At 33.8% G+C, this 16,876-nt stretch overlaps 1 protein-coding gene across 1 annotated transcript; it reads left to right on the top strand.

Annotated features, from left to right (window-relative positions):
- On the top strand, positions 6,394-10,747 carry LOC18773722 (cytokinin riboside 5'-monophosphate phosphoribohydrolase LOG1). The gene is made up of 7 exons (XM_007205987.2): positions 6,394-6,464; positions 7,155-7,252; positions 7,372-7,402; positions 8,099-8,198; positions 9,595-9,665; positions 10,032-10,175; positions 10,324-10,747. The coding sequence occupies exons 2-7, from the start codon at positions 7,203-7,205 to the stop codon at positions 10,414-10,416; spliced, it is 489 nt and encodes a 162-aa protein (XP_007206049.1). The 5' UTR covers positions 6,394-6,464; positions 7,155-7,202; the 3' UTR covers positions 10,417-10,747.

Here is a 16,876-nt window from a genome sequence, read left to right as displayed (position 1 = left end):
TGTGGCAAGTATTATTCTAGGAAAAAAAACCCTTTACAAAAACAAAATTTAAATTTAAAAAAATCACTGCCGTGGGAAGATTGGGTTTTGGTGGATAGAATTAAATTGAAGGTGACTGTATGCACATTTTAGGACCTGAAAAATGATGGTTTGAATTGAGCCGCATAGTCAAGAAAGCAGCAAGATTCCACGCGCAAAGCTTTTGAATGGCGGTGCACAGAAAGGGAGAGCTTTTGGGAAAATTTTAATGAAAGTGCAGTAGGCGGTTTATGATGGATTGGAATGATCCCATATTGCTTGGGTTTTAAAATTCATGCACACTTTCATAATCAAACATGCATAAAGATGGTCTGAAAAATTGAATGTTCTTCCAAAAGTGAAAATTTGAGGAATTTTGTAGGCATAATATTTTATGATTCCAATCTCGTTTGTGTCAATATTATTCGGTTAAGAGATCCTATTTCTAGAGAAAGTTGGTCCTCTGCAGACACAGCATCTTCAAATTAACAAACGTATAAAGTGATTGAAAGAGATGTCTCTTCCTTATGAGTAAAGGTAAAGCCTCTGACAAGTATTATTATCTTCATTTGACAATAATGCCAATATGCGAAGCTTGACTACATATCCCCATGAATCCTGCAATGCAACTCCAATTTCTTTTATTATTATTATAGAAAATACGGCAATTTTTGTGAGAGAAATTTAGTTGAAATTACAATCATTCTAGAGCAACACCTCTGAATAAAATTAGGTGATTGCTCAAATTTTAAAAACTCTAAAATTATTGACCAAGCATAATGTACCAATTGATGAGCACTAGCTTCAAGGACGGCACAAACTTGTAATCTCGTATGTAAACAATTAAGCTCAAGAAATTTAGGCTGGTTTAAGTTTGCACTCAAGATGATTACAGAAAGAGAAAGAATGATAGTTGTTATGACTAGTCATCGTTTAAGTTTGCACTCAAGATGATTACAGAAAGATGAATAAATGATAGTTGTTATAACTAGTCATTGTTTGAGTAACATGTGTTACTGCCAGCTTACTAACAGCTGTCATTTAACCCTCATTTTTTTGTCAGCTATAGGGTTTATATCCTAACTATTTTTGTCTTATTACATCTCCAATAATGAACCGACAAGTGTATTATTTCTCAATTTTGGGAAAAATGGGGCTAAAGGCTTGGGTAGCCTTCAATTCATGCATTCATCTCTCTTTTTTTTCCTTTTTCTTTTTTTTGAGAGAGAGAGGGAGAGAGAGAGTCATCTTCTTCTCCTTCTCTGCAAATAAGTGAGGTTTGAATTTTTTTTAGAATGAGATTTTCAAAATACTTTCGAAATGTGCTTCTGGTTTTTGAAATCTACTTCATGCAATGAGAACTTTTTAGAGTTTATTCTTGCTTGGCATTTTCAAGATGTGTAAGGTCAAGATTTCCAAAATGAGATATTCAAATTGTTTTTGAACTAAGAGTTTCATGGGTAAATCCTTAACCCTTTCCCCCTCTTACTAAGACACCAAAATGTTCTTGTAAATTATGGCCAATACCAGGTATATACTACATCTTTTAGATCTAGATCAGATTCTTAGATTGAATCTATATTTCATATCTTATTAGAAACCTACCTCGCCCATTGAGAGTTGAAAATAATGTAAGCAGTTTCGGTTGATGAAAAGGAGGGAAAGCATGAAGTTGAAGAAGATTGATGTTCCTGATAGGAGGGGACAAAACGTGATCACGGGTTTAGATGTTTTGTAAGTGGAATTTGAAAATGGCCATAATCTAAGACCTTTCTTATGTAGGCTTTATATTTAGTCATAATTAATTCATTAGGTCTATAGCATATAGCAGCAAGGGTTGTGACTACAGTGGGGGATGAACGAAAGTGGAAAGTTTTTATTTATTTATTTATTTATTTATTTTCTGATTTGGAATTCCACCATTTTAGTCTCAAATATATTTGGCGACAACTCCAACAAACAAGGACATATCCCCCTATTATTCCTAAAGCGAAAAAGGAAAGTGATTTAAAGCGAAACCATTTTATAAATTCCTTCCTCCACCAAACAGATAGCAGAATTATGAAATGTTAATTAGCAAGCCATATTTGACTAATCCTTTTATATATGCTCTCTCTTTTGCTAGCTAGCCGAGACATTGGCTTTAACTCATCAACGCTCTTCTCATAAACAAATAATTACAACTAGTTAGAAAATGGGACGGAGGTTGGAAAAAATTCAGAGAGCTCCACCAATAGGTCCCGATATTCCGTTTACTTGTAGCAGTATTTGTTCCAAACCACACACTAGTGGTCCTTTCTCAATTTCTTAGTTGAACTTTAATAATATAAATTCCTTTTGTTTCATAATATTTGATGTGACCTTTCCTTTATTAAAAATAAAATTATACAGATAAGACTAAACTGTACCATTGAAATGTACTGATCATAAGAACATGGTCTTTTAAAGTCACTATCTGCTCACTCTGGGCAAGCAGAGTTGTCTTTGTATTTCCACAATTAGAAAATCCAATTTGGTCACGCACTCTCAGGGATAGGTTCACATAGGGCATCTGTAGCTTGGTCGTTGGAGCAAATGCAATGGATGAGAAAAATCCACTGATACATCATACATTGTCAAGATACTAACACAAATGGCTTTGCGTTGTAGAAGGCCCCTGACCTAATGAGAGAGTAAATATTTTAAAGCCAAATATTAGATTAAAACTTGATGTTATTATTTTAATATTAGGTACATTTTCCTGAATATATACATAAACAAAGTGTCCGAGCATCCGTTAAACATACTTTTCGTGAGGTTAATATGACATCTGATACTTTCGTGAAGAAGTTATTCTACAAATACTTGTATTTGGTTTAGTAACTTTCCTATGGCTATTTTATTTAGGTTTAAATTTGATTAATATGGTTATAAGATCCATAGATGATGAGCTTCTTTGTAAGTGTACTTCGTTTTCGGAACAAATTTAAAACAAAGTTATAAAGTATATTTGTGTTAATACCTACATTATATAGGTATATCAATGTATTTACTAATAGTTTGTGCTTACAATTTTGTACTGCGTATATATTTAAAATATTACTCATAACTAAAATGACAAAAATTCAAATTTGACAGCCAATATTAACGAAAAAAATAGCTTGTTTAAAGATGACAATCTAATTTACTAAAAGTCACATACTGCATTAGAGAATCTGAAGAAAGTCATATAAAAGTCGAGAGAAGCTGCTGTTGGGAAAAGAAGGTAATGAACGGAGAGGTCGGGCGTTGGTAGGACTAGAAATATCTTTCTACCCCTGCAAGTGCATCCTAACTTTTCAGAGACAAAACTGCACCAAACTTATGCGTATGTTTGAAATGAAAAGCGACGTGAGGCGCTGAGGTTTAGGGTTTGGGATATGAACTAATGAAGCTAGTCACACATCCACTAATAAAAACACAAACGAAGCGGGAGTTTTTTTCAAGCACATTATTAAGGTGCCATGTGAATTCGAACCTGAGACTACAAATCAAGACACTTTTCTACCGGGTTAGGCCCCGTTGACCCTTATCTTTACTTTAATGTTCTTAACAAACAATTTATTTATGGTTAAACAAACAATTTATTTATGGTTAAAAATAAAAAAGGTTATCTAAACTCAAGTGACGCTCCTTTAGACACCAAAAAAAAAAACTGTGAGACTCAAGTTTTTTTTTTTTTTTTTTTTGTCAGTAACAAACCAATTTAATTATTTGTAGATTTAGTCAATTCATTCCATAGGATTAGAATGCAATTCCTGCACTTAATTTGAGTGTGGACCAGCCGACTCTAAGGAAATGGAGAATAATTGTAGTAGACCAGAGAGTAGCTTCCAATAATGGTGTGGATGAACTAGAAAAAGGATCCATATCCAATCAAATGTACGTACATGTGTCTGTTAATTACTGATCAATCAAACCTCCTCCTAATCAAATTAGTGAATAAATTATTGCCAACTTGAGGTGGGAAAAGAAGATGTATATATAATATTACAGCAAAGATTAGTTTAAGGGCAAAGGGTACAGTTCCAATAGTCCAGGCAATGAAATATCACCCAAAAAAATTTAAATAAATAAAAAGCTACAAGTTACTGAGCTATTGGCACATATTTAAGTCGTAAAAAGGGGAAAAAATCATTCAAGTTTTAGAGTGGATGAAGCAAAGAATTTTGGTAGGCCAAGGGGGTTGGGAGTAAGACAGCATGGGTTGGTCGAGATGAGAATGAGAATGTGGGCAAATATGGAGGGATGTTGTTCCTTTTTGTATGTAATAAATATAAATGTTTCCTACGCGTACAACAGCTTTGTCTAGGGAACGAGGGTGGTTCAGGGTACATCTAAGATGGGGTCATGGCTTCCCTCATGTGATCAACCTGCACATACACACCTTATATATATAAGGATTTATGCTAGTCATTTAGCATGCGAGCTTATACTTGTATAGGTTACACATATACTAAGGTGACATAAGGGTTTGAATTTAAGATTATTGGTTTGCAAGGAAGTTAAGACCATTTTCACTGAGCTAGACTGCGTTGGCAATTGAAAGTGCTTTAGTTTTCAATTGTTTTAGCACTCCTTTCTCATTCATCAATTTTACATCACCACACATAAATTGCACTTTAATTACTAAAACTCGGTATTTGAGGGCTCCCGACTTGGACCTGATTGCTTGAATCTTGCGTTCGGCTGCAGACCCAGTCCGAGTCGAAGTTAGAAATGGAGAGAGAGGAACCTCACACACACGAGTACCATAGGAACTTGATTATTTATTTGATTATCCACATATTCGTTTAAGTTTCATCAAACAAACTGCATTTTTTTGTGTGTGCACATGTTAGATTACCAAACAACTTCTAATCTAGATGATTTTTTTTTTTTTGGGCAAAGATAATCCTTGAAAGCTAACCAAAAATAGTTCCGATTATTGAAATACATTGTTGGATAGTCTAAAAGGAATGTGGCACTTTCTCACAAGGACATTCCTAACATAAAAAAACTCTCTATATACATATGCCCTTAATTCACAAGGATAATAGTGTGGTTGATGAATGTGTATGGTGTGTCAAGGAGTTTTGGACTAAATTCTACAACCACTGGAATTGGATCTACATTACTTGTTTTTATAATTATATTCCTTAATACATTTTTAAATAGAAAATATGGTAAATATATGTTTATACATATGTATAAAATTTATTACATTTATACAAAAACATTTTATACCACATTTATATAAATTTCTAGTTAATATGAAACAACTTTTCTAAGTTTATTGCTCTTTTTTCAACAAAAAAAAAATAATAAAAATATTTTTATAGTTGGCCCCCAGTTTACCAAAAAAGAAACAGAAAAAGGCTCGGGCCCCCAGTTTACACCCCAAAAAATTGTTATTCTGTAACAAAAGTATTTTTTTTAAACCCCAATACGTTTATTATTTATAACGTTCTTGTAGTGTGGTGCCTATTAACTTAGGTGTGAAATTTTGATAATGACACGATATTGCGACACAAAATTAGTATGAAATATTGGCATGACACCATGTTTTGTGTCATGTTTGAAGTAAAACATTGACAGCAAATGAGTACAAATTTGACATGAATTTGCACGAACTTGACATAAATAACTAAGTAATGAGAAACTAAACTGCAAAAATAATAATAAAAGCAAACATTTTATCCATGTCAAGTGTGTTGATAGGGAGTTCCTCTATAACATTTGGTCTCAAAAGTGAAACATTCAAAATGCCAACAGTTAATGAAAATATTAAAAAGTGTGATTGAACGAGAACGTGGGTCTTATTTTCATGAAACACAGGCAAACTAATTTTTTCTTCCCTAATAGTGAATTGAAAGAAGAAAAAAAATCAATTAATACAAACTCACGCATAGGCCAAGGGGCTAATATCTTTTTTCTTTTGTCGGTAAGGAGCTAATTTCTTAATAAACGTCTTCAGAAAAAGAAAAAGTACATATTATTAATTTATAAATTTCTTAATATCTTTTCACCACATCACATATATTAAAATTCACAGAGAGTCTCAAGTCTAATTCTGATTGGTGGGTAAAGATAGATTTGGATACAACTCGGTGATAAAATGCGCCTCTCTCTCTTTCTGTGTGGTCCGTAAAGGGTACATGGAGTATTCAGTATGGAGCTGCGCGTGCTAAAATAAGCCTATATGGTGTACCGTTATATATATGTGCAAACGCAGCCCCATTAAACCACACCACACCACACCACTTCCCAACTGTGAAGCTGTTAGAGAGAGAGAGAGAGAGAGATAGAGAGAGAGAGAGATACATATATATTTATATCCACAAGGAAGTGAATCGATCCCGGGTCCCCCTGTTTGTGTGTTCTGTGCAAGTAGCCCCAGGAAGAAAAGCAGTTATAAGGAGGCAGCTATTGAGCTTGGAGAAGAATTGGTAATACTACTTATACTAATAATACCTCTGTTTATTTCAAGTTCGGCCTTTTTGTGTGTGTATTTTTATTTTTTCTATTTCTTCTTTGAGTTTCCAAGTTGGGTTTTTTTAATGGAACTGGTTATTTGTCATTTGTTTTTGCATGAACTGTCGTGAGTTGTAGGTTTTTAAGCCAAAACCAGTTGAGAATTTTGTGTTTGATTTTATGTCCCAATGAATTTGCAAAATGAGTTGTGGGTTATCTAGCTGAACTTCAACTAGGTTGATCTTCATTGTTGTTCTATATAAATATATGTATATATATGTATGTATCATTGGTTTATATTTTCAAATGGTGTTACTGATCATATTAGTCTTTAGTCTGACCATGCTCAATTTCAAGCCTCTGCTTCATATCTGCTCTGTCTCCAAAACCCCTGCATATGATTTTCTCTGTCTCTAATATCTATATATGCATATGTACATAAAGAAGGTTTTGAATCAACGATGAAATCATTTCATCCTCCCGCCCACTTTCATGAAGAACCAAATGTAGTTTAATGGATGAATCTCTCTCTCTCTCTCTCTCTCTCTCTCTCTCTCTCTCTCTCTCTCTCTCTCTCTCTCTCTCTCTCTCTCTCTCTCTCAAATGGATTCCTATTGGAAATATTCTCCTTTACTGAGTATTCTTTGTTGTCTGGTTTGTAAAAGGTTTCAAAGAACATTGATTTGGTTTATGGAGGAGGGAGTGTTGGCTTGATGGGGTTGATTTCCCAAGCTGTTTATGATGGTGGTAGACATGTCATTGGGTGAGTATCTCAATTCCTCCTTACTTCTCTCCTTGCCTTTCTTCATTGATATTATTATTGACTTTGGCTTTCATCTCAATTCTCTCAAGCTGATTTTTGTCATGTTATTGTCTCTGCAGAGTTATCCCCAAGACACTCATGCCTAGAGAGGTATGTTCTCTGTTTATGTTAAATTGTTCCAAGAATTTTCTATGTAACATCAAAAACTGAAAATGACCATACAATACAACTGGGGGAGAGAGAGAGAGAGAGAGAGAGAGAGCATTATCTACTTCTTTTTCCCATTCTTTTAGATATGGAATACTTTATTCATCTTGTTTGTGGTGGCCACATTTACATGAATGATGAATTTCTACCTTAGCTTTGTTATCTTAAAATTCTGGGTTTTCTCACATGTCTCTTTAAAGATTCAAGATTCAAGTAGCTGGGCTCTCTGGCTTCACATTTGATTGGTCCCCCAAATTTTCAGCTTTCACATGTGGAACTGTTTGAATTCATCCCTAAATCCACATGGCCAGTCTAGGTCCTTCAACATTTTTGTCCTTCTCTACTAGCTTTATACACCCACTAGTAGTAACTCAGATTCTCATGAAACAAAAAATATGAACCTTTTATGCCTGTAATTTCTTGTATCTTCCTTCTCTTTCTTTTTGCCTGCCCCTGGTGTGAGTTTGGATTGAGCCCACCACTGTGTACCCCTCATTATTGTTTCTCTGTACCCAACACTATGAAAAATCTCTCTCTCTCTCTCTCTCTCTCTCTCTCTCTCTCTCTCTCAGTTTCTGTCTGTTTGTGCTTGTTTTTCTGCCTTTGGTACCAATTTGTGTTTATTGGATGAGTTTTCAGATAACTGGAGAAACAGTGGGGGAAGTGAAGGCAGTAGCAGACATGCACCAAAGGAAGGCAGAGATGGCTAAGCACTCAGATGCCTTTATTGCCTTACCTGGTTGGTACAAAACTTGGCGTATATTACTTCATACTAAACATACACCTCAACACACTAATTTCAATAGGGAACAACATGACATGTATGATTTACTCAAAGTGCACTCACATTAAAGAAATTATTTCCCTCCCAGAGTCAACTGAGTTGACATGGCCCATATTGTAAGGCATATATATACACACCAAGCTAAAAAGAGCCTTTGAAAATATGTAAATCCTACTAAAATTTTTGCTAGAGAATATTCCCCATGCCAAGATGTATATTGTCAAATCCCTGTTAAGGGTCCCCCACACACAGACTCATACATATCCACTTGTCTCATTTGTTTTCTGTGCAGTTTTAAATAACTGAGTTTACGTCTATCCTGTTTCACACGAGTGTTTCTCCTTGTTTAAGTCTTTAATATGGAAGTTGGTTTTGAAATTATATTTTCCAATTAAAAAAATGTTTCATCCTAACCTTCTTCTTTCTCTTTCTCAACAAAGTCAATAAAAGATGAAGGTGACAGTAGTGGGATTTAGCAGGAATATATAAGACTATATACACTAACCATATTTATTGTATAGGCTTATTAGAAAGCTGCAAAGGTACTGTTATGCATGTATGCATGTGTCATGTCAACGCTGGAAAGCTGCTTGGCCTTGTCAACCACATTCCTGGAGGGATTTAGATTTGGCCAAAAACATTTGCCTCCCCACATCCCCTCCTTATTTAAGCATCTTTCTACTACTTTTTACAAATGATTTCTAAAAAGAAAATTTCTCTCTTCACTTTGGTATATTTTATTTATTCCCAGGCATATAGCATTTATATATTGAACAAACCAAAAAGAACACGTGACTATAACTTTTATGACAGTTCGTTTCTATTTCTTCTTTTGCTTTATGTAAAAGATGAGACAACGAGAGTCGAATTCTTACGGTGAGTGTGACGTTGTTGAAATGTTTTACTACACCTAATATCTATGCCTAAGAATCTGACACTTATAGTCGGAAAGCAACCATTCAAACCTTATTAATAACCCTAGTTAATTTCTGATTTATCATCACCCTATTGAACCAAAAATTAGACTTCCTAAGGAGCTCTCGCTTTCTGTGGTTAGTACTAGCAGTTCTGTCCCACTCCCACCCATTCACTAAAATAAAAAGAGAAAGAAGAAGAAGAAAATGACTCTTTTACCAAAATGGTCCTTTGATAAGCCAGCTGTGGACCTACAAGTTTTCCTTTTTTTTATATTTTTTTTATTTTTTTTGGGGGCCTAACTTTGGGCCGGAAGTTTCACTTCAACTGGGTTCAGGCTTGGATAGATCAAGTCATCTTGGGTCAGCCCAATTTTGCCTTTTCCCTTGCATTTTATTTTTTCTAATTTTTATTTATTTATTTTTATATGTTGAAGGTGGCTATGGGACTCTTGAAGAACTTCTTGAAGTGATCACATGGGCCCAGCTGGGAATCCATGATAAACCTGTAAGCACTATTTATATGCTTTATGTTTTTGTACTTAATTAGCTAAATAAGTGGGGTATGAGTCCCGTTTGGTGGGCGAGTGTAGACATCACTTAGCTGAGTTTTGAACTTGATATCGTGTCCCATCCCATAGAAATGAGACTCGTTTTCTCGTGTAAGTGGGAAAGGTATCCAATTTGATGAGTCGAATCCCACCTTTTATTGAGAGCATCAAACATGGAGATATCACACTGGTAACTAGTTCAATCGAATTAGAATAGGAATAGTAATGTCTTGTGACTACCAAACGACATCTCGATAGGATAATCAAACAAAAATGTGGAATATTATTGAACAAAAATGTCCTTTTTTCTTCTTCTTGTGCAGGTGGGATTGTTGAATGTGGACGGGTTTTATAACTCATTGTTGTCGTTTATTGACAAGGCTGTTGAAGAAGGTTTCATTAGTCCAACTGCACGACACATAATCGTTTCTGCCCCTACTGCTAAGGAGCTAGTGAAGAAAATGGAGGTATAAAATTCTAAAAAATTTCTTCCAACTTTCCATTTTGTCTGTTTGTAAATTGTTAATATTAATTTAAGAAAAAATATTTGGTCTGCTGTATTTGACTAAACTTGGTCCTGCATAATTAATTTTTTATTTTTTTAAATTTTTTTAGGAATATTTCCCACGCCATGAAAGAGTTGCTTCAAAGCTAAGCTGGGAAATTGAACAGCTAAGCTACCCCACAATATGTGACATTTCAAGATGAGCAAATTAAGACCTGGGGAGAAAGAGGTCGGCCAGCTACCTCTTCTTTGTTGAAAGGAAACTAATTTTAGATTACTGAAACCTTTCCCCAACTGGGAATTCCATTTTTCTGTAATTTCCCTTTTTTGTTAGTGTAAACTGAGAAAAAAAAAAGAAAAAAAAAATTAATTGACCTCAACAAGTTATGTAGCTTGATTAATTACAACTGTCTTCAATTTGGAATTTGGTTTTTAGTTATAATGTTCAATCTATGCTGAAATGATTTGTGTAATAATATTGTAAAGTTCTTTTCTTTTTCATCCCTTTTTGCAAACTTCTGTAAATTCATATCATATGTCGTTTGACTATGCTGATATTTTCTTAAAGAGTGCTGCTAAACGAACCCTAAAATTAACTGAGTACACTATATGATTTAAGTACACTCTCATATTTTAATCAAAATGTAAAATTAACTAAGTACATCATATTTAACTACTAAAAATTACCCTAGTACACCCTAACACACTCTATCACACAATACAAATTCTAAAGTAGGTTTCTCTTTTTACATGAATTCGTGCCATCTTTTCAGATTTTGGGTTCCGCATCAAAATCTTTAATTTCGTAAGTTGTTTTGGGAGTAGATTTGCTAGCTCATACAATTCAAAGCTTGATTCTTGTAAATCCTTGTGATTTTCTTCGAACTATGTGAAGGGGACTCAAACATCTTTGTCAAATTACTAGTGAAATGCATCATTACCAGTCTGAAGTCCTTGATAATTTTGGATGCTACCAAGTTAGAAGAAAAGTTTAAACCCTGGGATTTTAAAGTCATCTACTTCAACTTTATTGTATGGATGATGTTTAGCTAAGAAGTCAGATTGGAACAAACTTTTTCATTCAAATATGGCTGCCCATCTTTTACATCAGAAAGAATCAAGTACATGGAGAAACGCCGACACTTGTCTTTCGTTGTGTTTGTAAGGAATCTCTAAGCCTTTGAAGCATCAAAGACCCTTAAAATTATACGAAAACTTCTCTACATTAGGGTTGAATATGGTGAATGGGGTGTACTTATTAAAATTATATTTGTTTCACAATTTCATATATCCTTTTTGGTCATTTTATATTAGAGTAAATTAGTAATTCAATAAATACTTTGATAGTAAGGTGTACTCAATTAATTTTAGGGTTTATTTAACACCATTCTTTCTTAAATACATTTTGCATTAAATTGCACTTTGATGAACCTTGATGGATCAAAAGGTTGAGAACTAGAATTAAAATGGGCCCTCTTAATTAGGCTAAGGGCACTAAGGAAAAAAAAAAAAAAATTGGGCTAAGGGCAATAGAAAACGCACAATTTAATTTTTTTTATATATTTTATACAGACGATATTAGAAAATGGAGAATCAAACCTAGAACTTCGGATGCATAGATAAATACTTTTAGTTACTTGAACTACAAACTCCTTCCTTAAAATCCACAACTTTAGATGAACTTGTTCAATATATCCTCAGACTTTCTTCCACCAAATTCATTAATGCTGCAACTTTAAAAAAAAATATGTATAAACAAAAAAAAAAAGAAAAAAAAAGTGGATTAATATGACACTCTGGCTCCTCCCGCCCAACCAGTGTGTATTTTAGGTCCAACCTTAAAAAAGGTTAAAGGGCCATTGCTCCGAGCCTTGCATTGAATTTGAAGGGCCCAAATTTTTATAGAGAAGTAAAAAAAAAAAAATTCGAAAATAGGCTCCAAAATCACATGAAGAGGTTCAAAAAGAAAACAAAGAGATGGGATCCAATGAAACCCAAATTCATCATGATATTAATACTTCATTTCATTTCATTTTTATTAACTTCGGTCCAACTTGTTTTTTCATGAAACTCTTAGGAGCCGTTTACTTAACAAGAATTGAGAAAGTAAGGAATCAAGAAATTTATGAATTAGGGAAGTCATGATTCGGTATGGGAAGAATCATTTCAATTGAGTTGTTTACTAACCATATGAAATCAGCATGGAGTTCAATCTCATGGTTATAGTTTACTAATTCTCATGAATCAGAACCTAAACTGATTTGATTACTAAAATGTCATGCACATATAAATATATATTTTTCACCTAAGTAACTTGTAAAAAAGAAAATTGACAAAACTTTATTTTATAACTAATGTATAACATAAGATACTATATGGCGAGTGATGAAAAAACTAGTATATAATAATATAAGGAATACAATAGGGAAAAAAAAATATGACATAGTGATAAGAAGCATAACAAGACAAGTAGAGGCTAGCAACTAAGGTGAAAAGGGAAAAAATTTGCTTTTTCCAACGGTGATTAATAAATAATCATTGAATTTTTTTTATGCTTTGGGGTGTTTTAGAATTATCGTAAAGTGGTAAGGGTATTTTTGGAATGTAGTAAGAGAAAAAAGGAATGAGAATCAGATCAACTACTCCCCCTAGTTGATATGATTCTTGGTTTTGAGGAGATGTGATTACATATTTTGAGGTGGGGCCTACATATTTTTTCCATTCCTAATTGCAAGTAAACGCGAGAAAAGTCAGGAATGGAAATCATTCTATTTCTTCCCATACCCATTATATTTACGTATCAATAATATAGAGGTTTCTATCATTTTCTTCCATGTTCAACCTTACATGCGTCTGTTTATTGTGTTATTAGTAGATATATCTAACAATAAAATTTTTATTATTCCATGTGCCCTTTCTCTAAAACACTACTAGAGCTGTTTTCACTTTGTGGGTAGAGGAAGCCAAGCTTCTTTGTCCCTTAAAAGCTGTCGGTAGTACAACACCTCAGCAGGGAGTTCTTCCTCCCCTCTTCTCTTCCTCTTCCCCCATTTTCAGAAACAAATGGTTTTCCCTATTTGTCTTCTTTTTGTTATGATTTTCATCTAACAATCACAGACGGTTGCGTCTCGGCGTCGAATCTCCACTTGCATTTCAATGTCGGATCTCCACCTACGTTTTGGCGTCAGATCTCCACCACCATCTTTTTTGCAGTTTCTTTATGTTTGGAATAAGTTGCAGAGACTTTTTGGGTTCTCTGTGTAGTTTTCACCTCTCCTTTAATCAAGGCTTTTTACCCCTCCTTTGTGAGAGCTTTTCATCTTTCCTTTGTGAGAGATTTATTTGTATTGTTATGGCTTGGTTTTTTTTTTTTTTATAAATATTTTTAAAGCTTTATCTCTTTTTGATTATTCTAGTTGTGATGTCTATGCCAGAGTTTCTTCGATCATGCGTGATCGTTAGTGGAGGCACACCAGATTGTCTTAATTTTGATGTTAAATCGTTCTCTTATTATAATGACCATTTTTTGGCTAGTTTGTATTGACCATTTGTGACTAGTGGCTTTTTTGGCTAAATTATGAATACAATCATAGAATTTCTCTACCAAAAAAAAAAAAAGTAATAATGACACCACGTTGAACTTGCATATAATTTCAACTTTAGTACTTACCAATAATGTACACGGAAAATACTTAGGGCCCGTTTGGTATCTTACTTAGGGAGCATTTTTGCTCACCACTTTAACTCAAGGTGTATCCTCACCACCCTTCCCAAAAGGTGACACATGTCCATGGATTTAACTATAGTTAACTCTTTATTTTTTATTTGTTTGATGACATTATTATGAGAGAGAAACGATGATTTAATAAGATTTTTCCTAATTTAGCCTAATTCTATTAATTAACCCAACGAACTTTCCACTTTTCTTGATTAATTTAATTTAAAAATAAATCAAAACAATGAAAACTGAAAAGGCATACGTTACTATTCCAAAAAAAAAACATAGAAGTCCCTTGAATTGAGAATTTCTAGTTTCTTGATAATCCACAATTTGGGTGCTTATATGTGAACTTTGCTCAATAGACTTCTTTCCTTTGTTCAAGCAAAAGATAGGTATTGTCTATATTGTTACTTGTTTTTTTTAGTACTATGTATTGTTTTTTTTTTTTTCATTATAAATTTGCTTTGTTTTATTTAGTTTTCTGAGTATCAAGGCCAAATTCGAATTTAACAATTCATGTCCTTCGTTAAGATTGAGATGCCAACAGATTCATGGGAAGTGGAAGACTGTTAATTTTTATTTCTTTAAGTAATGACTGTTCTGCTGTTGTTAATTATTCGGGTTGTTATTAGCTTAATTGGTAATTAATATAAAAGTGGAAAGTTTGTTGAGTTAATTAATAGAATAAGGCTAAATTAGGAAAAATCTTATTAAATCATCGTTTCTCTCTCATAATAATGTCATCAAACAAATAAAAAATAAAGAGTTAACTATAGTTAAATCCATAGACATGTGTCACCTTTTGGGAAGGGTGGTGAGGATACACCTTGAGTTAAAGTGGTGAGCAAAAATGCTCCCATCTTACTTAGATCCAATTTTATAAACTCAAAAACTTGTTTAGTAGGCCCATTTTTAAAATCCAAACCCAAAAAAAATTCAAAAACACCCCTATTATTAAAAATAAAAAAAAGTGAGGTTTTACATTCTCTCTCTCTCTCCCTTTCTGTCGCCTTCTCTCTTTCTCTCTCCTCCCTCTGTCGTTGCTCTCTTCCTCCCTTTATCGTCTCTCCGTCATCACTCTCTCTCTCTCTATCTCTCCTCCTTCTGTCATCGCTCTCTCTCTCCTCCCTTTGTCATCATTCACTCTCTCTTTCTCTCTCCCCACCAAAATTGATAGGGTTTATGCCTCACATCTTTTTCCTTTTCTTTTGTTAATTTCAATTTGGGGATTAAAGTTTATGATTTTCTGATTTTAATTTCAATTTTTTTTAGATCTTAAAAATAATTTGGAGTTCAATAGCAAACAAGTTGATCTCTTTTAGAATTATCGTAAAGTGGTAAGAGTATTTTTGGAAGGTAGCAAGGAAAAAAAGAATGGGAATCAGATCAACTACTCCCCCTAGTTGATATGATTCTTGGTTTTGCGAAAATGTGATTATAGATTTTGAGGTGGGGCCCACATATTTTTTTCATTCTTAATTGCAAGTAAACGTGGGAAAAGTTAGGAATGTAAATCATTCTATTTCCTATCATTCCCATTATATTTACGTATCAGTAATATAGAGGTTTCTATCATTTTCTTCCATGTTCAACCTTACATGCGTCTGTTTATTTTGTTATTAGTAGATATATCTAACAATAAGAATTTTATTATTTCATGTGCCCTTTCCTTCACCTCTTCCCCCATTTTCAGATACAAATGATTTTCTCTATTTGTCTTTGTTTTGTTATGATTTTCATCCAACCATCACAAATGGCTGCATCTTTGCGTTGATCTCCACCTTCGTTTCTGCTTCAGATCACCACCACCATCTTTTTTGCGGTTTCTTTATGTTTGGAATAAGTTGCATAGACTCTTTGGGTTCTCTGTGTAATTTTCACCTCTCCTATTGTGAGAGCTTTTCACCTCTCCTTTGTAAGAGCTTTTCGTCTCTCCTTTGTGAGAGTTTTATTTGTATTGGTATGACTTGGTTTTTTTTTAAGATTTATCTCTTTTTTATTATTCTAAGTTTGCAATCTTAGTTGGGATGTCTATGCCAGAGTTTCTTCAATCCTGCGTGATCGTTAGTGGAGACCTACCAGATTGTCTTAATTTTGATGTTAGACTGCTCCGTTATTGTAATGGCCATTTTGTGGCTAATTTGTATTCACTACTACAAAAAGTGAAAAAGACGACCAGAAAACAACGACGGTCTAAGTGAAAACCGTCGTGGTTTATAAAAAGACGACGGTTCTAAAAACACCGTCGTGTAATACAACCTTAGACAACTAAAAAATGGAGTTTCAAATGGCTGTTCAAAAACAACGACGTACATAATTAAACAACCGACGTCTATTTGAAACAGATTTCCTCAGTGTAAAATCAATGCCAACAAAGAACGGCAGAAGTTATGAATCGACCGACGTAGAAAGTAAAGACGACGATTTCAATAAAAACTGCCGTTTTTACTCATAAAATAACACGACGAGGTTTTCGTATAAGACGCCGTATAATTACAAACAAATCCACGGCTTTAAAATACAAAATATCGCCGTATTAAATTAATTTACAACGACGGAAAATATAAATATATCGACGTCATTCTCGTATAGTTCTACTACGTTATCTTTAAATCGTACAATAAAATTTATCGTCGTATTTATTCATTTTATACGTCGTACCTTTAATTTTAACGGTCGTCTTAATAAGAATTTTTGTTAACAATTTTTTTCTTTGATTTTCTTATCCTCCGTCGGTAGATCTACTTAATGACAAGAATTGAAATAACCACGACGGTTTATATAGAACACCGCCGACATAATCAGTTTTGTCTGAGATCCCAAGGGTTACGAAATCTTCCCAGATGGAACTCTGTTCCACATCATAATCTTAACAGATGACACAGATTTGCAAATATTGCGTCGTGTTAGTTTACAAACTCTAGAACATTAATTTCCCTCAT

Source organism: Prunus persica, chromosome G6, assembly GCF_000346465.2.
Source record: "Prunus persica cultivar Lovell chromosome G6, Prunus_persica_NCBIv2, whole genome shotgun sequence".
NCBI classification, from domain to species: Eukaryota; Viridiplantae; Streptophyta; class Magnoliopsida; order Rosales; family Rosaceae; genus Prunus; species Prunus persica.
This window is presented reverse-complemented; position numbering and strand designations above follow the sequence as displayed.

Coding starts and splice junctions, on each gene's coding strand:
- LOC18773722 (XM_007205987.2), top strand. CDS start 7,203: ATGGGGTTGATTTCCCAAGCTGTTTATGATGGTGGTAGACATGTCATT. Junction 7,253..7,371: donor GGTGGTAGACATGTCATTGG/GTGAGTATCTCA, acceptor TTGTCTCTGCAG/AGTTATCCCCAAGACACTCA. Junction 10,176..10,323: donor AGCTAGTGAAGAAAATGGAG/GTATAAAATTCT, acceptor AAATTTTTTTAG/GAATATTTCCCACGCCATGA.